Source organism: Lissotriton vulgaris, chromosome 11 (genome assembly GCF_964263255.1).
Source record: "Lissotriton vulgaris chromosome 11, aLisVul1.2, whole genome shotgun sequence".
NCBI lineage: Eukaryota > Metazoa > Chordata > Amphibia > Caudata > Salamandridae > Lissotriton > Lissotriton vulgaris.
In genome coordinates this window covers 1,111,385,245-1,111,410,526 of record NC_141699.1, presented here as the reverse complement: position 1 = coordinate 1,111,410,526, position 25,282 = coordinate 1,111,385,245, and the positions used below count along the sequence as shown (strand labels likewise).

Here is a 25,282-nt window from a genome sequence, read left to right as displayed (position 1 = left end):
CTCGTACCTCGGTCTGGGTGATGGGGGGCTGCCAGGACTGGATGGCGGCAATTTTTAGCTGCAGAGGGGCCACCAGGCCGCTTCCCACCTGGTGTCCGAGGTAGGTTACAGACCCTTGCCCAATTTGACACTTGCTGGCCTTGATCGTGAGGCCAGCTCGCTGAAGGGCTTGCAGCACTGCTCGGAGGTGGTGGAGGTGCTCGGACCAATGGTGGCTGTATACAGCTATGTCGTCTAGGTAGGCGGCGCTGAATCCTTCGAGCCCCGCCAGGACTTGATTGACGAGCCGTTGGAATGTTGCTGGGGCATTCTTCATGCCGAAGGGCATGACTGTGAAATGGTAATGGCCATCGGGGGTGGAAAAGGCAGAACGTTCTTGTGCCCGGGGTGTGAGGCCGATTTGCCAGTAGCCCGCCGTCAGGTCGAAGATACTGAGGTAGCGGGCAGCTCCCATGCGGTCGATTAGTTCATCTGCCCGGGGGATGGGATGTGCGTCTGTTCTGGTGACCGCATTCAAGCCCCGGTAGTCGACGCAGAACCGGAGCTCTGGTGTGGTGCCGGGGGCAGCTGCTTTGGGGACCAGTACTACAAGGCTGGCCCAGGGGCTGTCCGAGGGCTCGATGACCCCGAGCGTGAGCATCTTGGCTACTTCTTCCTGGATGCAGGCCCGTACCCGATCTGGCACGCGGTAGGCCCGGTGGCGGATAGGGGGGCTGTCCCCCGTGTCCACATCGTGCACACACCAGGAAGTGACACCTGGGGTGAGGGAGAACAGGCTGGCGAACTGTGACAGGAGGACTCGACACTCCTGGCGTTGTTCTCTGGTGAGGGCCTCCGAGAGTCGGACCCCATCCACGGAGCCGTCTTGCTCCCGAGTCCGTAGGAGGTCAGGGAGGGGCTCGGAGTCTTCTTCAGCCCCATTGTCTGTGGCCATCAGGAGGCTGAGCTCTGTACGCACAAAGTGGGGCTTTAGTCTGTTAGCGTGGAGGACCCGGAGGGGGTTCCGGGAAGATTCCATGTCGATGAGATAGGTGGCAGGGCCCTTGCGCTCGACTACTTTGAAGGGCCCCGTCCATTTGTCTTGCAGGGCGCATGGCTCGGTGGGGGACATCACCCATACCTGTTGGCCAGGCTCAAATTCAATGGATGAGGCATTCCGGTCATACCACTTTTTCATGTCCTCTTGACTGGCCTCTAGGTTAGCTTTTGCCAGCTCCCTGAACCGCCGGGTCTGGTTGCGGAGGGTTAGGAGGTACCGGAAGACATCTGGAGGGTTCTTTAGCGGAGGCATCTCCCAGCCTTCCTTGACTAGGCTGAGCGGCCCCCGCACTGGGTGTCCATATAGCAGTTCAAACGGGCTGAAGCCTAGGGATTTCTGGGGGACCTCCCGATAGGCGAAGAGGAGGCACGGCAGCAGCACATCCCACTGGCGACGGAGGGGCTCTTCCAACCCTCCGATCATCCCTTTTAGCGTGCGGTTGAACCGCTCAACGAGTCCGTTCCCTTGAGGGTGATAGGGGGTCGTGAATCGGTAGGTAACCCCGCACTGTTGCCAGAGGGATTTCATATATTTAGAAATAAAGTTCGTGCCTCTGTCGCTGACGACTTCTCGGGGGAAGCCCACACGGGAGAAGATCCCCATCAGAGCCCGGCCGACTACCGGGGCTGTCACAGTCCGCAGGGGAACAGCCTCAGGGTAGCGGGTGGCGTGGTCCACTAGCACCAGGATGAATCGATGGCCTTGTTTTGTACGCGGGTCCAGGGGTCCCACGATGTCTATCCCGACCCTCTCGAACGGGGTGGTGACCACGGGAAAAGGTTGCAGGGGGGCCTTTAGTTTGCGGCCGCCCTTTCCACTGGCTTGGCACGTGGGGCAAGATCGGCAATGCTGGTGTACATCGGTTCTCATTTTGGGCCAGAAGAAGTGGGTCACTAGGCGACTGTAGGTTTTATCTTGTCCCAGGTGTCCTGCTAGGGGGACATCGTGGGCCAGGTTTAGCAGAAAGTCTCTAAAACGGAGTGGCACCACTAGTACTCGGCTGGCCCCCAGCTCTGCGATTCTTTGCTCACTGTACAGCAGATCATTGTCCCAGTAGACCCAGTGAGTTCCGGGGGTATCCCCTGCGCTTTGGGCGAGCGCTTGCTGGCGGAGTCCCTCGAGGGAGGGACAGGTCTTCTGTTCCTGGCGAAATTGTTCTTGCGTGGGCCCCCCCTCTTGAGGCCACTGGTCGAGGTTAGCGAGGTCGGAAGGTTGAGCTGGTTCGGGGGGGACGTCACGGTCGGTGGTTTCGGCTGGGGCGACCGGAGGCGGTGGCGCCGGCCATTCGGGTTCTTCTGGGCGGTGGTTGGCACGGGCGGCCATGGACCGGGTGGTGACGCACGCCCAGTCTGGGACGCCTAACATCCCCAGGTGTTCTCTTCGTTCTACGGCTGCCCACGGAGAGCTTTCAAGGTCATTCCCCAGGAGGCAGTCTACGGGGGCATCGTCTCGGACCGTTACCTTCAACATGCCGGAGACCCCTCCCCACTCGAAAGGGACGCAGGCCATCCGACACAGACTTTCTGAGTTATCGGCTGAACGTACCGGGCAGAGAATGTTCGGTAGATACTGTTCTGGGGTCACCAGGTGACAGCGGACGGCTGTTACACTGGCCCCGGTGTCACGGAGGGCTTCGGCCCGGCGTCCATTGATGCTCACCCATTGGCTGTACTTCTGGGTGTTAGCGGGTAGGGGGACCCGCGGGACCATGTCTCTCCCCCCTAAGCAGGCTAGAGCCATGGCGGCTGGCTCCCATTCTTGGTGTTCCTGTTCATATTCCTCTTGTTCCTCTGAGATCTGTTCCTCCCCCAGAGCAGCAGCGGCTACTTGGCGGGGTCTTGGGCTCTGGTACTGGGGGCAGTTTGGGTCGTTTGCATAGTGGCCGACTCGTTGGCATCGATGGCACGTAACATTGGCTCGGTAACCCGGTCGCGCCGGGGTGCTGCCCCGGTTGGCCGGGGGGGTGGTGCTGGTAGTGGGGGCGACCGGGGCGTTGTCTCTTCCTCGTCCTTGGCCCCCTCCTCCTCCTCGGGGACGGTGCTGACCATTGTTGTTCCGGTTCTGTTCGTAGGACCCATTCCGGCCCACTCTGGTGATCTCCCACCGGTCAGCTTCGGCTGCGAGCTGCCGGGGATCCGTTAACTTGCTGTCGAGGAGGTGCTGGCGGAGTTCAATGAAGCAATTGTTCGACAGATGCTCCCATACCATAAGATTAAACAGTTGTTGTGACGTTGCTTCCTTTGATCCAGCCCTCGAAGGCTCGGCTAAAGTAGTTTACATAGTCCACCCAAGTTGTACCCGGGATGCGGGTGCAGTCTCGGAACCTCTGGCGGTACATCTCGGGTGTGAGGCCATAGCGGGTGAGGGTGAGGAGTGCAGCTTTCATATGGTCATAGGAGGTCATCTGGTGGTCCGGGAGCTGTAGCAGGGCATCGCGGCCCTCATTGAGGAATCTCCCCCATAGACCGGCTCCCCAATCGCTTCTATCGATCCGGTGTTCAGTCATAGCGATTTCATAGGCCTTGAACCATTGCTGGATGTCGTCCTCTCGGAAGTATTCTCGAACGACATCCTTGGGGATGTGTACCTTTTTCTCTGTTGCCCCTGGGGTGTGGGGTTGCTCGGGCACCCCTACTCCTTTATTCTGCTTGCGTAGGTTGATCTCAGCCAGGTTCCGCTCGTGTTCGTACGCCAGTTTCTTTTCCTCGAGCTCCCTTTGTCTCTGTTTCTCCTCTCTTTCTTCTCGGAGACGCAGGTGCTCTAAGTTGATTTTTTGTTCGGCCAACTTAAGCTCAACGTCCATTTTGAGTCGGGCCATTTCCAGCTCGTGTAGTCGGGTTTTTTCTCTTTCCTGGATCTCGTCTTGCGAGAGACCCGTTCTTCGCTCTTCAGGGGCCGTGGTGGTTTTTTCTGCGGTGCTTTGATCGGGGGTTCCGGCGGCCCCGGTTTCTGCCCAAGACTCTAGGGCATGCTTAAAATCGTCTTTGGTACTTAGTCCGGTGGTAGCGATACCTAGTTCGATGCAGAATTGTTTTAGTTCACGATGGCTGTACTCATCCAATTTCTCCATCTGGAACTTCTCGGTTGATCCGCTTTCTTTAGTTGTCATTGTGATTTCGTCGTGGGGTGAGCTACTCTCTGTACGTTTATGCGGTGATTCGGATCGCGCCGCTGGCCACCAATGTTAGACGGACCGGGAGGGTCGGCCGAGGATAAGGGGAGAGGTCTCCGGGGAGAGCCGTCTCCAGCGATCGTACAGACAAGTAACTTCCCCCCCCACAGACGGACACCACACAAGGTTAAAGTTCAACGAGACTTTATAGGCAATGCTTTAAGTTTACGATGGAATGGTACAAGGAGGTCTGGACTCAGGGGTCCCCTCGATTCTGGTCTCTGGTTTGGGAAAAGGGTAGCGGGACAGTCTTGTTACCAAAAGATGGAAATAGCTCTCAATCCTCGAGCTCGGCGTTCTAGATGATCGGGCCGCGGCGGAGCCAGCAGGTCCCGAGATGGACGAAGGAAGCGACGGTCCGCGGCGGAGCCTGCAGGTCCCGATGAAGATGATGGTTACAAACGGTCCGCGGCCACGCCAGCAGGTCCCGACGACGATGAAGGATATGAAGGTTGCGAAGGTTGCGGCAGCGCCAACAGGCAAGACGATGGTGCACGAGACAGAGCTATGGCAGCGCCAGTAGTCCGTCACGGATGAGTTCTTCTCTGCGTCTCTCGACTCCAAGATACAACTGCCTTCCTGCTCTGGAGCTGCCCCAGTTATAGGGCTGGTGTGCTTTGATGTCCGGACCCTCGCACTTGGAGGTCGGGAGGTCCGGGATGAGGGAGTCCAGACACCCAGCAGGGGGGTGGAGCCAGCGCCCGGGGAGGCGATGGGCGAGCGGCACTTGGCGGGGGAGAGCCATCGACACCTCTTTCTCCCATTGACTTGCCAAGTAGCCCGCTCACCTCCTGGGTGGATGGTGGTGCCGGGATGTCTGAGGCCGGGCCAGGCCCAGGGTTGAGGTCGATCGGGGGCCAGGCGGCCTCGTGGTGGAGTGTCCAAGATGGCGCCCCAGGATGGGCGCGTGGGCCGGCAATGGATCGGACCCACGAGGTCGACATGTTCGAGGGCAGGGGTCCCTGAGGGGACGGAGGACGTGCAATGGTGGTGGGTGGTACTTGCGTGACCGGGCTCGGGCCTGGTTGGGCCGGGGGAGAGCGGCCCTTCATGTGGCCTGTCCAACAGTGGGCATATGATATTGAGCGTCGAACCCGTGGGTGGGACTTTTGCGGCTACGATAGGAGGGTTCTCAGAGACCACGCCCACCGGAAGCCGGCAGCGCTTCTGCAGGTCTGTGGCCGGCTCGAAGCATGGCGACCATGGCAACACTAGGGGCCTGATTACATCTTGGTGGATGGGTTACTCAGGGACATTTTAAGGCATGGGCAAAGTGGGCTCCGGCCCAGGTCCCAGCCTTTTAGGGGGCCCCCTATAGATCTGGCCCTGTACCAGTCCTGCCCTGATGACCTTGCATAATACATAAACAGAGATTGTTTTAAATACCACTTTCTTTTAGTTTATTTTCAATGGGGTGATGTGTGGGAGTCTTTTACAGACATGCAGAAAAACCCTGTCTTTATGCTTTTCAACACCATGCCACAGCCATGAAACAACTTCCTTTAATTTTGAAACAATCTGTAATACAGGGAACTGGAGTGACGTCACATTTGTGATGGAGTATCCCTGTCTGCCAAGATCGTAACCAGGCCCTAGATTGTTAGGAAAACATGAAACTAAGCGGTGGGGAGACTTAGGGCCTGAACCCTAAGAGCATTATTAACCATGAGCATACGTTATCGGCAGTGCCTAATTTGAGCCGGTGGTTGAAGGTGGGGCCACCAGCTCTCCTTTTTGGGGACCAACAGTTTATCCTCATGAGACTTTGACGAGAGCAGGAAAGAGAGAAAGATGGAAAAACAGGGTTAAAAAAGAACCAGCATTTGCCTTGTCATGTTTATGGAACGACATTTGCCTGCCGATACCTACAGCACATTATTTGTTGATCATGTTTCTAGTGCAGTATTTCATTGGAGATGTTTACGGCACAGTATTTGCTGATCATGTTTATGGTGCAGTATTTGACTGAAGATGTTTACGGCACAGTATTTGCTGATCATGTTTATGGTGCAGTGTTTGACTGGAGATGTTTACGGCACAGTATTTGCTGATCATGTTTATGATGCAGTATTTCACTGGAGATGTTTAAGGCACAGTGTTTGCTGATCATGTTTATGGTGCAGTATTTGACTGGAGACGTTTACGGCACAGTGTTTGCTGATCATGTTTATGGTGCAGTATTTGACTGGAGGTGTTTACAGCGCAGTGTTTGCGTAATCATGTTTATAGTGCAGTATTTGACTGGATATGTTTACGGCATTGTTTGCCTGATCATGTTTATGGTGCAGTAATTGACTGGAGATGTTTACAGCACAGTATTTGCTGATCATGTTTATGGTGCAGTATTTGACTGGAGATGTTTACAGCACAATATTTGCTGATATGTTGATGGTGCAATATTTGCTGGAGATGTTTACAGCACATTGTTTGCCTGATCATGTTTATGGTGCAGTATTTGCTGGAAATGTTTACAGCACAGTGTTTGCCTGATCATGTTTATGGTGCAGTATTTGCTGGAGATGTTTACAGCACAGTGTTTGCCTGATCATGTTTATGGTGCAGTATTTGCTGGAGATGTTTACAGCACATTGTTTGCCTGATCATGTTTATGGTGCAGTATTTGAATGGAGATGTTTATGGCACAGTATTTGCTGATCATGTTTATGGAGCAGTATTTGACTGGAGGTGTTTACAGCACTATGTTTGCATAATCATGTTTATAGTGCAGTATTTGACTGGAGATGTTTACGGCAAAGTGTTTGCCGATCATGTTTATGGTGCAGTATTTGTCTGGTAAAGTTTACGGTGTAGTGTTCATCCGCTAGTACTTGCAATCAACAGCACTCATCAGCAGAATGGCCAGATGTCATATTGGGAGGTCATTGTGAAGGAACATGTTCTTAGAACATACATGTCATGTCTTCCATCCTCTGCCCCTGCTCTCTTCATGAAGGGACATGTTGTAGCCTTTCCTGGCACTCTGGTAGAAGGACTTGCACCTCATATCTTGTGAGATGGAATCCAGGGTAGCTAGTTTCTGCCTAAAGATCACTATTTGCTCAACATTTTTAACATTTAGTCTACCTCCCAAAATTTCATTTATAACATCTATACATTGAAGCATTCAGTTCACACTAGTTGTCTTTGATTTATTGAGATAGTTTATTTTCAACTTCCAGTATCAGTCCTGGACCCGGGGGCAGGCCGGTTCTGGTAAAGCTTCTGAGTGGATTCACTGTGGCGGGCTGGAGTCTATGCTTGGTATCGCTTACGCTCTGGTGAACCTCATTGTGATCTCCCGTTGTCCTTGTGTTCACTCCTAGGGAGAGCGTGGAGTCAGACCTGCAGTTCCTGGGACTGCTGATATTGGAAAACCGCCTCAAACCTGAGACCAGCGCCATCCTGAGGGAGCTGAACACGGCCAACCTCCGCACGGTGATGATCACAGGTACCGGCTCCTCCTGATCCTGGCGCTTCTTTCAACCTGACGCCATCATTATTTGTTTCTAGATACTGGTGACAGTAGTGGTATTTGTCTACACTGACATTAGAACCCTCACGGCTCGAAAACAAATTCACAAACAGAAACAAAATGCCCTGAGAAAGTATATCCACGACTGAGAAAGACCCCTGATCGCAGGCAAAATTGACCGCTCATGAACAGAACTCAGAGGCCTGGGACACACGAAACGGACCAGAGAAGGCGCCTCCCAGACGTGTAATAACCCCTGTCACTGGAGATAATCTGGAGCCCCAAAATGAGTCAGGAACATGCCCAGAACTATGGCAGAACCTACAGACCTGAGAATGAATATCCATGCAGTAGAGACAGGCTGAGGCAGCTCTCATTGACCTGAGGCAGCTCTCATTGACCTGAGGCAGCTCTCATTGACCTGAGGCAGCTCTCATTGACCTGAGGCAGCTCTCATTGACCTGAGGCAGCTCTCATTGCTCTGAGGCAGCTCTCATGGACCTGAGGCAGCTTTCATGGACCTGAGGCAGCTCTCATGGACCTGAGGCAGCTCTCATTGACCTGAGGCAGCTCTCATTGACCTGAGGCAGCAATCACTCAACTGAGGCAGCTCTCATTGACCCGAGGCAGCTCTTATTGGCCTGAGGCAGAACTCACTGACCTGAGGCAGCACAGACTAACCTGAGGCAGCTCTCATTGGCCTGAGGCAGCTCTCATTGAACTGAGGCAGCTCTCCTTGACCTGAGGCAGCTCTCATTGACCCGAGGCAGCTCTTATTGGCCTGAGGCAGAACTCACTGACCTGAGGCAGCACAGACTAACCTGAGGCAGCTCTCATTGGCCTGAGGCAGCTCTCATTGACCTGAGGCAGCTCTTATTGGCCTGAGGCAGCTCTCATTGGCCTGAGGCAGCTCTCATTGGCCTGAGGCAGCACTCACTCAAATGAGGTAGCTCGCATTGGCCTGAGCCAGCACTCACTCAAATGAGGCAGCACACACTAGTCTGAGGCAGCACACAGTGACATGAGTAAGCACACAGAGACCTGAGGCAGCTCTCATGGGCCTGAGGCAGATCTCACTTAATTGAGGCAGCACACACTGACCTGGGGCAGCAATCACTCAACTGAGGCAGCTCTTATTGGCCTGAGGCAGAACTCACTCAACTGAGGCAGCACACACTGACCTGAGGCAGCAATCACTCAATTGAGGCAGCACACACTGACCTGAGGCAGCACTCACGCAGCGGAGGCAGCATACAATCACTTGAGGCAGCACACACTCACCTGAGGTAGCACAAACTCACCTGAATGAGGTTCCCTCACGTTACACTTGAAGACTGCCTGTTTTGAGGCAGCACTCACTGGCCTGAGTCAATGTTCCCTGACCTGAAAATTAAATGAACTGAGAACACCATTGCAGCTGGGCCCCCCTCTACAGCTCAACAACAGCTGGACCTTCTGTCATATGCACAAGACTTGTGTCTTTCAAGGTACATAAAGGTAGGGTGAGAAGAGGCCCATGCAGGTATGAACCCCAGTGGGCGGTGTTGGTGGGTGGGACTGGGATTTTAATTCAGACACAAAGTGATATGGTGATGAAAAGAGGGTCGCCCGAAGGTAGAGTCAGATGATGGGGAAACAAATACCCAAGTTGTTGGTTCAGAAAAACACGTATCCCCAAAACATAAAATAATTGGTGCAGCATTCCCTAGCAGCTGGTGTGGTTGTCGCTTTCAAAGTCTCAAGTTCTCTTGACTGCTGGTGACCCCAATTGACATTTAGAGTCTGACCCCATCCAGTTTTGCTGATGCCTTATGGATTTGATTATTGACCCAGGTGACAACATTCAGACAGCAACCACCGTTGCAAGGAAGTGCGGCATGATCCCTAAGCGCAGTCGAGTGATACTTGTTGAAGCGCGGGCCCCGGACGGATCCACCCCTGCGTCCGTTTCCTGGCAACCAATCGAATTCCCCGCGGAGGCTGAAGAGGATGACATAACTGTGAGTAGCATCTGGCTATTGTGCACATGGAGGCAATGTTACTTTAAAAACAATCCCTTACCCACCCACTCACTCACATATTCAGTCGTTGCTCAATGCAAACTTACAAGCTCAAATCTGCATACCACACATTCAATAATTTGCAATCTCCGTTGTTCATTCAATACTCACAAGCTCACACCTCACTCGCCTGCTCACTGACTGATTGCCTCACTCATTCACATATTCACCCCTCTCTCAGTACTCATTCACTAGCTTACTTCTTCTGCCTCCTGCACATTCAGTAATTTGCAATCTCACTTGTTCACTCAACAGTCACAAGCTCACACCTCACTGTCTCGCTCACTCACTCACTCACTCACTCACTCACTCACTCACTCACTCACTCACTCACTCACTCACTCCTTCACTCACTCACATTATCGCCCCCTGAGTCAGCTAGCCACCTATTCATCCATTTGTTCAACACTTACTAAATCACTTAAACAAGCATTTATTCAGTACTTCAGTCTCTCATCCCCCTCACACTCAACACTCATTCAGTTAGGAGCTGCCTTCTTCTCAATAATTCACTCACTCATTTATATAAAATCCACAGTATCTCACTCACTCCTCTATTCACATATTCAAGCACTTATTTTCCTTTATATACCCATTTTTTAACGTCTGCTGTGTTTCTTGTAGGAAAACCAGATTAAAGTGGATGACACCTACGTGGTTAATGATGAAAACGACTACCATTTTGCCATGAGTGGGAAAACCTACACAAACTTAGAGAAACACTTCTCCAGCCTGCTGCCGAAGGTAAGCGTAAAGACCAGCAGTGTGTAGAAAGTAACTCCACATAGCTCCAGTTTGCTCCCGAATATTGTGGCTTAGGGCAGCGCCATAAGCCTTCCTGCGGTGCTGCCCTACTGCAAAAGAAAAGGGCGGGAATGCCCCGTATCTATCGGATACAGCACATTCCTGTCCTTTCTCCCTGCGCTGGGGCACAATTGGCTGCCGTGTGCCAACACAGCCACTGTCTGCGTTGTGGGAATTATTGTTTTTGTACACCTTCCTGCACAGAAACAATCACTGGAGGCAATGCCCTCCTTCTAGGTATGCTGCTGAATGCAGCACACATAGAAAGAGAAAAGAACGAGGGGAAGTTAAGGAATGTCTCCTTGCTGCGTCTCCCTTACTCCTCCCCAGGGAAGGCGTAGGGTTTTGACGCAGCCCCAGGTTAACAGCTTTGTTGTAACTCTGGGAATATGTCAAAGTGTCATTGGTGTTATGCCCACGGAATGCCCCCCATGTAGTGTGAAGCAACGCAGCAACTTGTGCCGCTCAGGGTTCGCCATTTGTGTGCCAGCACAGGGGAAAAGGAAAGGAATGTGCCATGTTCCTGCCCTTTTCTTTTGCTGTAGGGCAGAGCAGCAGGAAGACATGTGGCACCGCCCTGTGGCAAAATAACATATATGAGGCTCTGAGTGTTGCTCCACATGGTAGATGTCTACTGCTTAGTGACTTCCTGTATGGTTGAATCCATCTTCTATGTCTACCCCTGTGAAGTAGCAATCTCTCATTGCTTCCTGCTATGGTGGATGTCTGCTTCCTGCTACGGTGAATGTCTGCTTCCTGCTATGGTGGGTGTCTGCTTCCTGGTATGGTGGGTACCTGCTTCCTGCTATGGTGGGTGTCTGCTTCCTGATATGGTGGGCACCTGCTTCCTGCTACGGTGAATGACAGCTTCCTGCTACAGTTTGTGTCTGCTTCTTGCTATGGTGGATGTCTGCTTCCTGCTACGGTGAGTGTCTGCTTCCTGCTACGGTGGGTGTCTGCTTCCTGATATGGTGGGTACCTGCTTCCTGCTATGGTGGGTGTCTGCTTCCTAATATGGTGGGTACATGCTTCCTGCTACGGTGAATGACAGCTTCCTGCTACAGTTTGTGTCTGCTTCTTGCTATGGTGGATGTCTGCTTCCTGCTATGGTGAATGTCTGCTTCCTGCTATGGTGGGTATCTGCTTTCTGCTATGCTGGATGTATGCTTCCTGTTATGGTGGATGTCTGCTTCCTGCTACGGTGGGTGTCTGCTTCCTGATATGGTGGGTACCTGCTTCCGGTTTTGGTGAATGTATGCTTCCTGCTACGGTGAATGACCGCTTCCTGCTACAGTTTGTGTCTGCTTCTTGCTATGGTGGGTGTCTGCTTCCTGCTACGCTGGCTGCCTGCTTTCTGCTACGGTGGGTTTCTGCTTCCTGCTACGGTGAGAGTATGCTTCCTGCAATGGTGGACGTCTGCTTCCTAATATAGTGAATGTCTACTTGCTGCTATGGTGAATGACTGCTTCCTGCTACGGTTGGTGTCTGCTTCCTGCTATGGTGGGTGTCTGCTTCCTGCTATGGTGAGTGTCTGCTTCCTGCTATGGTGGGTGTCTGCTTCCTGCTATGGTGGGTGTCTGCTTCCTGCTATGGTGGAGCTCTGGATCTAAACACATCTCACAAAGTCTGTCCCTGATGAGGCCTTCTATGTCTTTGCAGTTACTGATGAATGGGACAGTGTACGCCAGAATGTCTCCGGGGCAGAAGTCGACCATCATCGAGGAATATCGCAAACTTGAGTAGGTTCAGTCTCTGAAGCTCGCTTTATTCTCTTTTATGTGCAGGTTTTTGTCTTTTGTTGAGAATCCGGGGTACACGCCTTGCTTGTGTGAGTGCTGTACATGCCGTGCTTGTGTGAGTGCTCGAATCCGGAGTATAATCCTTGCTTGTGTGAGTGCTCGAATTCGTGGATAGAAGCTGTGCTTGTGTGAGTGCTTGAATCTGGGGTACACGCCGTGCTTGTGTGAGTGCTCGAATCCGGGGTACACGTCTTGCTTGTGCGAGTGCTCGAATCCAGAGTATAATCCTTGCTTATGTGAGTGCTCAAATCTGGGGTACACGCCCTGCTTTTGTGAGTGCTCGAATCAGGGGTACATGCCTCGCTTGTGTGAGTGCTTGAATCCGGGGGACACGCCGTGCTTGTGTGAGTGCTCGAATCCGGGGTACAAGTCTTGCTTGTGCGAGTGCTCGAATCCAGAGTATAATCCTTGCTTATGTGAGTGCTCAAATCTGGGGTACACGCCGTGCTTTTGTGAGTGCTCGAATCAGGGGTACACGCCTCGCTTGTGTGAGTGCTTGAATCCGGGGGACACGCCGTGCTTGTGTGAGTGCTCGAATCCGGGGTACACGTCTCGCTTGTGTGAGTGCTTGAAATGGAATATGATCCTTGCTTGTGTGAGTGCTCAAATCTGGGGTACACGCCGTGCTTGTGTGAGTGCTCGAATCCGGGGTACACGTCTTGCTTGTGTGAGTGCTCGAATCCAGAGTATAATCCTTGCTTATGTGAGTGCTCAAATCTGGGGTACACGCCGTGCTTTTGTGAGTGCTCGAATCAGGGGTACACGCCTCGCTTGTGTGAGTGCTTGAATCAGGGGTACACGCCTCGCTTGTGTGAGTGCTTGAATCCGGGGGACACGCCGTGCTTGTGTGAGTGCTCGAATCCGGGGTACACGTCTCGCTTGTGTGAGTGCTTGAAATGGAATATAATCCTTGCTTGTGTGAGTGCTCAAATATGGGGTACACGCCGTGCTTGTGTGAGTGCTCGAATCCGGGGTACACGTCTTGCTTGTGCGAGTGCTCGAATTCAGAGTATAATCCTTGCTTGTGTGAGTGCTCGAATCTGGGGTACACGCCGTGCTTGTGTGAGTACTCAAATCTGGGATACACGCCATGCTTGTGTGAGTGCTCGAATCCTAGGTACACGCCTCGCTTGTGTGAGTGCTTGAATCCGGGGTACATGCCTTGCGTGTGTGAGAGCTTGAATGCATGCACATGTCTCCTGCTGAACAAATGCTTGTTTACTAGGATCTTGAAATGATAAAAGTTTGACTTACCCGAAGTCGCTCTACCTCCGTCATCCCTTTGGGGGCCTGCATAGACTGCCCCTAAAAGCACTGAGCCCACACATTTGGTGCACATTTGTTAGAAATCAATTTACTTGGTGTCCTGGGACATTATGATAATCAAGCACTTTACAGTGAATGTAAATACAGTGCTTAAAACACCAATACGGTTTCAAGGAACATTAATTTATCAATCTTTCCTCTCTAATCACGTAAACTGTAAAGCCCTTTCTGTAATCGCAATAAGTCAAAATAGCATCACTCACATATGTGGATTAGGTGACGAGAAGACGAGTGAAAGACACAAAGAAAGCATTAGATGGTAGTGTTGTAGTTGCAGAATCAATAGCGCACGCAGACAACACCTACCAGACCAGGATCCCCTGGGTGTGCGCTTTCTCAAAAGTCAAGGAAGTGATCTCAGGAAACTTTCAAACGCACTCTTGCTGCATACGAAGAGGACATGGAGCCTGCGGTCAGTATGCGTGCCCACTCTTGCTGCATACGAAGAGGACATGGAGCCTACGGTCAGTATGAACGCTCACTCTTGCTGCATACGAAGAGGACATGGAGCCTACGGTCAGTATGAATGCTCACTCTTGCAGCACATGAAGAGGACATGGAGTCTGTAGTCAGGGTGAGCGCTCACTCTTGTGGTCAGTGCGAGCGCTCACTCTTGCTGCTACTGCGAGGGCGTGGAGCCTGTTATCAGTGTGACTCCTCTGTTGTTTGAAGGCTCAGAGTCCATCTCCTGTCTGTGATTGTCCGAGGGTCTCTCCCAAAGATCCTTACCAAAAACACCCCGGTTCCTGTCAACAATACTTCAGATACAAAGAACCAAATGGTGAATAACATTTACTCAAAGGAGTGTATGAAAAACAATTTCAAGACACATAGCGGGCAGTCAAAATCAGCACAAAGTAAACCTGCTTTGTGCTCTCTTTAAAGTTGATACACTCAAGTGATCAATTGTGATCGACAGGGGTGCCAGCAAACATGAACACACGGCCCATTACAGGAAGTTCTCAACAATCGTATCTGGTCTGTGTTTGTAAAGTCGCCAGTGTTCTGATTCCATGGAACTCGCATGTTTGATGGATAATGCCCTACGCCACGGCCTCGTGGACGCCACACGGGCAAACCTTGGGGGCATCCTGCAAGCCGCAGCACCACTCATCCAAGGGCTAAAAAACATGATCACATTACCCTCGTCCTGATGCAACTCTACTGGCTCCCCTGCTGGCGTCACCATCTTCAATCCAGCGACAACATTTACAAAACCATCAGAAGCAGCACTCATCTCCCTAACATGTTCATCATCTGACGCGGTTCTCGGCACACCCGCAGCCAGGACGCCATCAGACTGCCGACTAAGAAGTGTTCTAAATCAAAAACAACGGGTCTTTTCCATCCATGCACCCAGGACCTGGAACAACATCCCTGAATCCATCATGCCTGCCCCATACTGTTCAAGTTAGGAAAAAGTCATACATGCACCTCTTTACAGAACACTACATCACAGTGCATTAAGAGTCCACACCCCAGCTACCTCACAATTGTGGACTTTATGCTTAACTTTCACCGCACAGGGTTACCTTGTTGTATGCTTATGTTCACGCCATGGAAATACCCTTTACATACTTATGTACATACTTGTTTTCAATTTCATACCAATAAAATAGGACATAAAAAATACAAGTTTTAACATTTACCTCATCAGTTTAACTAATACAGTTATGGCTTACAATGATAACTGTTAGACAACTTTGGGAGTAGCAGTGAGTCACTACAACAACTTTGTGGGTTTTCACCCCATGACCCACCTACCTCTCATATCACTTGCTTACTTAAAGCTTGATTCCTCTGCCTTTTAGTGAGGTTCACACTATAGAAATACCATATACATACATACATAAGTTACTTTGTTTGGGAACACAGACGTTGGTCGAACGGGTTTGACTGGATATGAACTGAGTACCAGATTTACAAACATACTTGCTGCAAAAAGAGGTTGCAATGTGCATGTCAACATTTTGAGACCAGTAAGTTATTCTGCAAACTGACCTATGTATCAATAGATCAGTTTGTAAATAACAATTTGGAGGAAGTTGTCTAATCAATGTTCATTTAGGTGGTTCCAAGTTGGCTCCCTTCACAGGCAGTGTGGCCTGCAAGGGACCACAGACCACCATCCTTGTGAAAGTATGTGAAAATAATGAGTTTTTTAAGCAGTTGGGGTTTCTTTAAGGAAGAAGTCTGCTTTAAAAAAAATAAAGGTTTTCTGTTTTGGAAATCTTCAGTGCCCACTTGAAGGGGTGTCCTGCACCCCTATCTACTCCCCCTGAAGCTACCACCATGATTCACAAAGTTGAAAATGTCCAAAGGGACCTCTTCCCCTTTGTGAATGAGTGACCACCCTAACTTGGGAGTCAGTAATTATTCAAGGGTTTTTGATCGGTATTATGGTGGCCATTTAATGGTTCGTAGAAACCTTTCCAATAGTCAAATGGGTTTTAGTACATTCCAATAGTGTTTCGGCAGTCGCAAACCCTCTGATGTAGCAAATGGGTGGGTTTGCAACCATTAAAAGCAATAGTATATCTGGCTCTCAGAACTCTACGCACTCACGTTTTGAACCCACGTAAATAAATCTCAGCTATGGGTGTTGCTTTAACGAGACCTCTGTGATGTCAGCACTGGGGTTATTGATGGTCCAGGTAGCCATCTTAGAGGAAGTACCAGGATTGAGTTGTTCTATCTGCTCAGATGGTCTCTGTGCTTGTTGAGTGTCTTCACGAGGAACAGAAATGACCTGACTGAAAATGATGCCATATCTCAACGTAGTGTGTGTATTCAGGAGTGTGGGCAGCAGGTTTGGGGCTTGGTGTGGCAGACATCTTTAATATACATCAGTCAGGAGCTTTGTGTGGCAGAAATCTTGAATGTACATCAGTCAGGAGCTTTGTGTGGTAGACATCTTGAATGTAGATCAGTCAGGGGCTTTGTGTGACAGACATCTTGAATGTACATCAGTCATGAGCTTGGTGTGGCAGACATCTTGAATGTACATCAGTCAGGGGCTTGGTGTGGCAGACATTTTGAATGTAGATCAGTCAGGAGCTCGGTGTGGTAGACATCTTGAATGCAGATAAGTCAGGGGCTTGGTGAGGCAGACATCTTGAATATAGATCAGTCAGGGGCTTAGTGAGTCAGACATCTTGAATATAAATCAGTCAGGAGCTTGGTGTGGCAGACATCTTGAATGTAGATGAGTCAAGGGCTTGGTACTGCAGACATCTTGAATGTACATCAGTCATGGGCTTGGTGTGGCAGACATCTTGAATGTAGATCAGTCAGGGCTTGGTGAGGCAGTCATCTCCAATGTAGATCAGTCAGGGGCTTGTTGTGGCAGACATCTTGAATGTAGCTCAGTCAGGGGCTTGATGTGGCAGACATCTTGAATGTACATCAGTCAAGGGCTTGGTGTGACAGACATCTTGAATGTACATCAGTCAGGAGCTTGGTGTGGCAGACATCTTGAATGAAGATCAGTCAGGGGCTTGGTGTGGCAGACATCTTGAATATATATCAGTCAGGAGCTTGGTGTGGCAGACATCTTGAATGTACATAATTCAGCGGATTGGTGTGGCAGACATCTTGAATGTACATCAGTCAGGGCCTTGGTGTGGCAGACATCTTGAATGTGGATAAGTCAGGGCTTGGTGTGGCAGACATCTTGAATGTAGATCAGTCAGGGGCTTAGTGTGGCAGACATCTTGAATGTACATCCGTCAGGAGCTTGGTGTGGCAGACGTCTTGATTGTAGATCAGTCAGGGGCTTGGTGTGGCAGACATCTTGAATGTAGATCAGTCAGGGGCTTGGTGTGGCAGACATCTTGAATGTACAGCAGTCAGGAGCTTGGTGTGGCAGACATCTTGAATGTACATCAGTCAGGGGCTTGGTGTGGCAGACATCTTGAATGTACATCAGTCAGGAGCTCGGTGTGGTAGACATCTTGAAAGTAGATAAGTCAGGGGCTTGGTGAGGCAGACATCTTGAATATAGATCAGTCAGGGGCTTAGTGAGTCTAGACATCTTGAATATAAATCAGTCAGGAGCTTGGTGTGGCAGACATCTTGAATGTAGATCAGTCAAGGGCTTGGTACTGCAGACATCTTGAATGTACATCAGTCATGGGCTTGGTGTGGCAGACATCTTGAATGTAGATCAGTCAGGGCTTGGTGAGGCAGTCATCTTCAATGTAGATCAGTCAGGGGCTTGTTGTGGCAGACATCTTGAATGTAGCTCAGTCAGGGGCTTGATGTGGCAGACATCTTGAATGTACATCAGTCAAGGGCTTGGTGTGGCAGACATCTTGAATGTACATCAGTCAGGAGCTTGGTGTGGCAGACATCTTGAATGAAGATCAGTCAGGGGCTTGGTGTGGCAGACATCTTGAATATATATCAGTCAGGAGCTTGGTGTGGCAGACATCTTGAATGTACATCAGTCAGCGGATTGGTGTGGCAGACATCTTGAATGTACATCAGTCAGGGGCTTGGTGTGACAGACATCTTGAATGTGGATAAGTCAGGGCTTGGTGTGGCAGACATCTTGAATGTAGATCAGTCAGGGGCTTAGTGTGGCAGACATCTTGAATGTACATCAGTCACGAGCTTGGTGTGGCAGACGTCTTGAATGTAGATCAGTCAGGGGCTTGGTGTGGCAGACATCTTGAATGTAGATCAGTCAGGGGCTTGGTGTGGCAGACATCTTGAATGTACATCAGTCAGGACCTTGGTGTGGCAGACATCTTGAATGTAGATCTGTCAGGGGCTTGGTGTGGCAGATATCTTGAATGTAGGTCAGTCAGGGGCTCTGTGTGGCGACATCTTGAATATACATCAGTCAGTTGCTTGGTGTGGCAGACTTCTTGAATGTACATCAGTCAGGGGATTGGTGTGCAGACATCTTGAATGTGGATCAGTCAGGGCTTGGTGTAGCAGACATATTGAATGTAGATCAGTCAGGGGCTTGGTGTGGCATACATCTTGAATGTAGATCAGTCAGGGGCTTGGTGTGGCAGACATCTTGAATATACATCAGTCAGGGGCTTGGTGTGGCAGACATCTTGAATGTAGATCAGTCAGGGCTTAGTGTGGCAGACATCTTAAATGTAGATTAGTCAGGGGCTTGGTGTGCCAGACATCTTGAATGTAGATCAGTCAGGGGCTTGGTGTGGCAGACATCTTGAATGTAGGTCAGTCAGGGGCTTGGTGTGACAGACATCTTGAATGTACAGTGGCAGGGGCTTGGTGTGGCAGCCATCTTGAATGTACAGTAGTCAAGGGCTTGGTGTGGCAGACATCTTGAATGTACAGCAGTCAGGGGCTTGGTGTGGCAGCCATCTTGAATGTACAGTAGTCAAGGGCTTGGTGTGGCAGACATCTTGAATGTACATCAATCCGGTGGAAGGGGGCTGGTACTAATAAATCTCTTCCTCCAATATTTCTTTCTAGTTACTATGTGGGGATGTGCGGCGATGGAGCCAATGACTGTGCCGTAAGTAATCCAACTTCTAGTAATGGTAACACAAAGCTGAAATATGTGTTTATCAAGACATTGCTAAGCTACAAAATGCACTCTGGGGTGAAGCGGAGTTACAACAGTGCTCTGCAAGTGGCTGCATTTTTTTAAACAAAAAAGGCTCATCTGTTTCTATAGAGCCGTCAGATAACGATACTTAGCGTGCAGCAGGAACACACGAAGAATGTAAACTCAAAATGTTAGACTTATTTTTAAATTTTTCACAAAATGCATTTTTAGCATGTTTAAATATTACGCTTATAACATCTAAATATGGGCCCTTTTCCCGTATTACTCTGTGTGAAAGGGGCGTTTCACGGGTGTTACTGTAGGTGTTCCAACGCAACATCAAAGGAACATGACACACACCCAGATTTACAACATTTCGTAAAACTGGAAATGCATCAGAATCCTGCGCCTCCCAAGGGGAGGTGTAGGAATGGCGCAACGAGCAGAAAGGCTTTTTTTCTCCTCATTTTTTCCACATTACATGCGTGCTAAACTTTGCAGCGCGCATAGAAAGAGGAAAATGGCATTAATGATTGGTTTTGTGCACAAAAACAGTCATCAGCACAGGCACTCTTGCAACATGACACAAGGGCGCATGGCAGCCAATGGTGTGCCAGCGCAGAGGGAAGCACAGGGATGCATTGTATTGTTGTTAATACGACGCATCCCGGTGCTTCGAAAATGACGCAGCACGACACAGGCAAGTGGCTTGCGGCGCCGCGCTGCGTCATTTCCTTGTAGAGGAGGCTCTAACGTGTCCAGGAAGAGCTGCGAGGTATGTAGTGCACTCTCCTCCAGATTGGCTGTGGTTGCTGAGCCCTCAATGCCACCACTCTCTGGGGCATATTTACAAGCCCCAATCGCTACCGGAGGGTCACTTGTTTTGACGCTCCGGTGGCGTAGTGCCATTTCCCATATTTTGAAGGTGGCGCTAAGCTTCTTAATGTAATTTTACGCCACCTTGCAAATAAGCCCCTTTCGGCCACAGGGGGTTGCATTGGGTGTTCCGCCACAATACCCGTGGCTTTTTGATGCTGCCCCAGATATACAAGGCTGGGTCAGCGCCATAATCAGTGGCATTCTAACGGCATGGATTACCAGGCGATAGAATGGGCATACAAGGGGAAATCATTCATTTGTCCTTGTTTTTTCTGCAGCACACATAGAAAGAGCAAAATGCCATGAATGAGTGTTTATACGCAGTAAGGTGTCCCTTCCTGCACATAAAGATGCGCCCCTGCGGCGCTGGTACCCGTGCATCCCTGCATTTAAAAATGTCAGAGCGCGGCACTGATTTTAGCGCAGCTCCGCGCTCCAACATTCCTTGAAAATATTCCCTTATACTCGTTGCTGCAGGATTCCTTCTATCATCAAACGTAACTTGGGGTGGTGTTCACTAAGCGCAACACATGACTTTGCTGCAGTTCCCTAAAAAAGTGTGAACCGATCTGTCTTGCAGGCTCTGAAAATGGCGCATGCGGGGATCTCCTTATCCGAGCAGGAGGCGTCTGTGGCCGCGCCTTTCAACTCCAACATCACGAATATCAACTGCGTCTCTGACCTCATCAAGTGAGTCCACGCCTTGGAACTCACCCCCTCCCCCGCTCAAGGAGTCAGTTACCTCTTGTGACGCACGTGATGGTTAATATGTTGGATGTTCTGGTTAAATGCACAAAATGTGATTGGAGGACACGGACAGGTCTGATTGACTGACGTGGCTTCTGCAAAAACCTTTATTCGATCTGGAAGAGAAACAGAGAGAGAGCGAGAGAGAAGCGTGGAGAGAGGATGGGGGAGACAGACAGACAGACAGCTGGTAGAGGCAGAAGAAGAGAGTATAGACACACACACACACACGCACACACAGGTAGATGCACAGTGCCTGTGCGGACATACAAGCATCTTTTCAGTGAGTAACAAGCGGAGAGGGACAGGTGTACAGGACAACACATAAACATCTACCCAGGCCACAAGGACACAAGACATACTGAGCACGTGTACACAAACCAACAGACACACTACCCTGTTTACACAGATGAACTGACACAGAGGTACAAAGACCCAGAAACATAGGGGCACCCATGCACAGAGACTAAGAGACACATGAGCACCCATGTACACAGGACGACAAACTTACAGACCCCACATACACAGCTAAATCAACACAGGGACGCTCCGATCAGCAAACACACAGGCACCCTTGCACACAGTCAGCAGATGAAGGTACAAAGACACCAAACATACAGGCACCATTGCACACAGCCTAACAGATTTAGGCATACAGACACCAAACATACAGGCACCATTGCACACAGCCTAACAGATATAGGCACACAGACACCAAACACACAGGCACCCTTGCACATAGCCTAGCAGATGCAGACACCCAGACCAGTAAACACACAGGCACCCTTGCACCCAGTCTAGCAGATTCAGACACATAGACTAGCAAACACACAGGCACCCTTGCACACAGTCTAGCAGAAGAAGGCAAATATACAGGCACCATTGCACACAGCCTAACAAATAAAGGCCCACAGACACGAAACATACAGTCACCCTGGAACACAAGCAGAAAGGCCATCCTGGGAGAAATCACAAGCGGTGTATCTACAGCTGTAGGAGGTCATGCGTGTATCCATGCATGCACATCATTGAGCAGGGGCCCATGTGTGTATCCATGCATGCATGTACATCAGTGTGTGGGAACCCTTGCGTGTATCCATCCATGCATGCACATCAGTGTGTAGGATCTCATAGTTCTATCAATGCATGCATGCACGTCAGCGTGAAAGAGCACCTGTGTGTATCTATGCATGCATGTACATCAGTGTGTTGGGAGCCCCTGCATGTATCCATGCATGCATGTAGATCAGCGTGTAGGAGCTCATGCGTGCATCCATGCAGGCATGCATGCACATCAGCGTGTAGGAGCCCATGCGTGTATCCATACATGCATGTACATCAGCGTGCAGGAGCCCATGCTTTTATCCACACATGCGTACACATCAGTGAGCAGAGCTTAGGCATGCCTCCATGCATGCATGCATGTATATCAGTGTGTAGGAGCCCATGCGTGAATCCATGCATGCATGCTTGCACATCACCGTGTAGGAGCCCATGCTTGCATCCACACGTGCACACATCACGGAGCTGGAGCTTAGGTGTGCATCCAAGCATGCATGCATGTACATCAGTAGGTAGGGAGCCCATGAGTGTATCAATGCATGCATGCACATCAGCGTATAGGATCCCATGCGTGTATCCATGCATGTGCACACATCAGTGAGCAGAGCTCAGGCGTGCATCCATGCATGCATGCATGCATGCATGTAAATCAGCATGTAGGAGCCCATGCATGCATCCATGCATGCATGCTTGCACATCAGCGTGCAGGAGCCCATGCTTGCATCCACATATGTTCACACATCAGGGAGCAGGAGCTTAGGTGTACATCCATGCATGCATGCATGTACATCAGTATGTAGGGAGCCCATGAGTGTATCCATGCATGCATGCACATCAGCGTGTAGGAGCCCATGCTTGCATCCACACGTGCACACATTACGGAGCAGGAGCTTAGGTGTGCATCCATGCATGCATGCATGTACATCAGTATGTAGGGAGCCCATGAGTGTATCCATGCATGCATGCACATCAGCGTGTAGGAGCCCATGCTTGCATCCACACGTGCACACATTACGGAGCAGGAGCTTAGGTGTGCATCCATGCATGCATGCATGTACATCAGTATGTAGGGAGCCCATGTGTGTAACAATGCATGCATGCACACATCAGTGAGCAGAGGTCAGGCATGCCTCCATGCATGCATGCATGTAAATCAGCGTGTAGGAGCCCATGCATGCATCCATGCATGCATGCTTGCACATCACCGTGTAGGAGCCCATGCTTGCATCCACACATGTTCACACATCAGGTAGCAGGAGCTTAGGGGTACATCCATGCATGCATGCATGTACATCAGTATATAGGGTGCCCATGAGTGTATCTATGCATGCATGCACATCAGCTTGTAGGAGCCCATGCGTGTATCCATGCATGTGCACACATCAGTGAGCAGAGCTCAGGCGTGCATCCATGCATACATGCATGTACATCAATATGTAGGGAGCCCATGCGTGTATCAATGCATGCATGCACATCAACGTGTAGGAGCCCATGCTCGCATCCACACATGTTCACACATCAGGGAGCAGGAGCTTAAGTGTACATCCATGCAGCTTGTAGGAGCCCATGCGTGTATCCATGCATGTGCACACATCAGTGAGCAGAGCTGAGGCATGTATCCATGCATGTGCACACATCAGTGAGCAGGGGCTCATGTGTGTATCCATGCTTGTATGCACATCAGTGATCAGGGGTTCATGTGTGTATCCATGCATGTATGCACATCAGTGATCAGGGGCTCATGCGTGTATCCATGTATGTATGCACATCAGTGATCAGGGGTTCATGTGTGTACCCATGCATGCATGCATCTGTGTGTTTGAGCTGGAGCTGCATGTTGAAGTTGCTGTAATGGAATGCATCCTTTTGTCTCCACAGAGAAGGGAGGGCAGCCCTGGTCACCTCCTTTTGCATGTTTAAGTACATGTCCATGTTCGGCATCATTGAATACATCAACACCCTGCTGCTGTACTGGGTAAGGCTCTGGTCCAAGATGAATGTGTTGATGAATGAATGCGATGGGTTATTATGGTGCCCGCAGCCAGGGACGCCCCCGCGCCTGGTGGGTGCACCTCTGCGTCCTCTGCAATGTGCAGAATTGTAAAGGTTGTGAAAGCAAACACTGTCTGCAGTGTCTTAGAAATCAGGAGGAAATCTTCAATAGTGGAATGGGAACAAGGTTAATAACAAGCATATGCAAATCACTGTGGAGGTGAAATGTCAGCGTTCAAAGGGAAGAACAAGTTCTGGAGCCCTTGAAAGACACAGAATGGGAGAAGGCTTATGTGTGACAGCTGTCGCGAGCACCGCCAGGTTCAATGTGATACACATGAACGTGCAACAGCAAACATACCTAACTACTCTGAATCCAGCCCACAGAGTCGGACAAGTTCTCTTCCAGGGGGTCCTCATCAATAGTCATAAGCACTTGAGGATACCCCTGGAAGAGAACTAGGATTACAGATAAGTAACTTATCCTTCCTGTCTCATTCATAGGGTAACTATACCAGATAAGACAAGCTTTTGTAGCGGACGTGGGGTGACTATACCAGGGCAGACAAGCTCATGTGCCAAACTTGGGGCGACTGCACCAGGGCAGACAAGGTCATGACCCACTAATGGGGTAACTAACTACACCAGGACAGACAAGCTCTTGTTCCAAACGTGGGGTGACTATACCGAAAATTACAAGCTTTTGAACCAGATGTGGGGTAACTTTACCAGGGGGCAGATAATCTCTTGCCCTAGACGTGGGGCCATTAGAAGCTGGTGGATGGAGACAAAACGAAAGGAAACAATAAGACGATGCAAAAGTCTTGACTGCAGCCCTGTTTGAGAGGGAAGCCTGAGCTCCTCCCAGAAGCACATGCTGAACACAAGATATGGCTGGAAAGGCTGCACGTCACTCGTGGGTCCGCCCCACCCCCGAGAGGGAGGACTCCTTTGCAGACCACTGGACCACACTGTGGTCCTACATCAGGAAATGAACAGTTGACCCTGTTCTTCATTGCAGCCTTCTCCTAAATGTGATGGCAGAAGAAAATGTTGGTCTTGAGTCTTGCTGCCTCCCTCTGAAACAGAAAGGTGGTGAGGGGAATGCTTGCAATAGCCTCAGCTGCTGGGTCACATTCCAGTCCATCGCTTTTGTGCTCTATACCAGTCCAGGCAAGGAACCAGCAATATGCAAATCAGACTTGGTCCTGCTTCAGCACAGAGTGTCAGTCCAAACTGCCAGAGCACATCTCCTTGACAGTAGCTCGAGCAACCCTGGCATGTTTCGGGCTCCATGATTGTGGTACGGCATAGGCCTGACGCATCAGGAGTATGTACCCGCATCTCTACATCCCTGAGACACTCAGGGCATCACACTGTGACACAAAGGGGATGGG

The 25,282-nt window shown here is 50.4% G+C and overlaps 1 protein-coding gene across 1 annotated transcript in view; it reads left to right on the top strand.

Moving 5' to 3' along the window:
* The window catches only part of LOC147684263 (putative cation-transporting ATPase 13A4), a 131,459-nt gene that overhangs the window by 84,910 nt on the left and 21,267 nt on the right, over nucleotides 1–25,282 (top strand). The window contains exons 18-24 of the mRNA XM_086944657.1: nucleotides 7,535–7,659; nucleotides 9,517–9,683; nucleotides 10,368–10,487; nucleotides 12,207–12,286; nucleotides 19,130–19,172; nucleotides 20,665–20,774; nucleotides 23,772–23,868. Of these exons, the coding sequence (XP_086800783.1) occupies nucleotides 7,535–7,659; nucleotides 9,517–9,683; nucleotides 10,368–10,487; nucleotides 12,207–12,286; nucleotides 19,130–19,172; nucleotides 20,665–20,774; nucleotides 23,772–23,868 (742 nt within the window). The remainder of the gene's footprint in view (nucleotides 1–7,534; nucleotides 7,660–9,516; nucleotides 9,684–10,367; nucleotides 10,488–12,206; nucleotides 12,287–19,129; nucleotides 19,173–20,664; nucleotides 20,775–23,771; nucleotides 23,869–25,282) is intronic.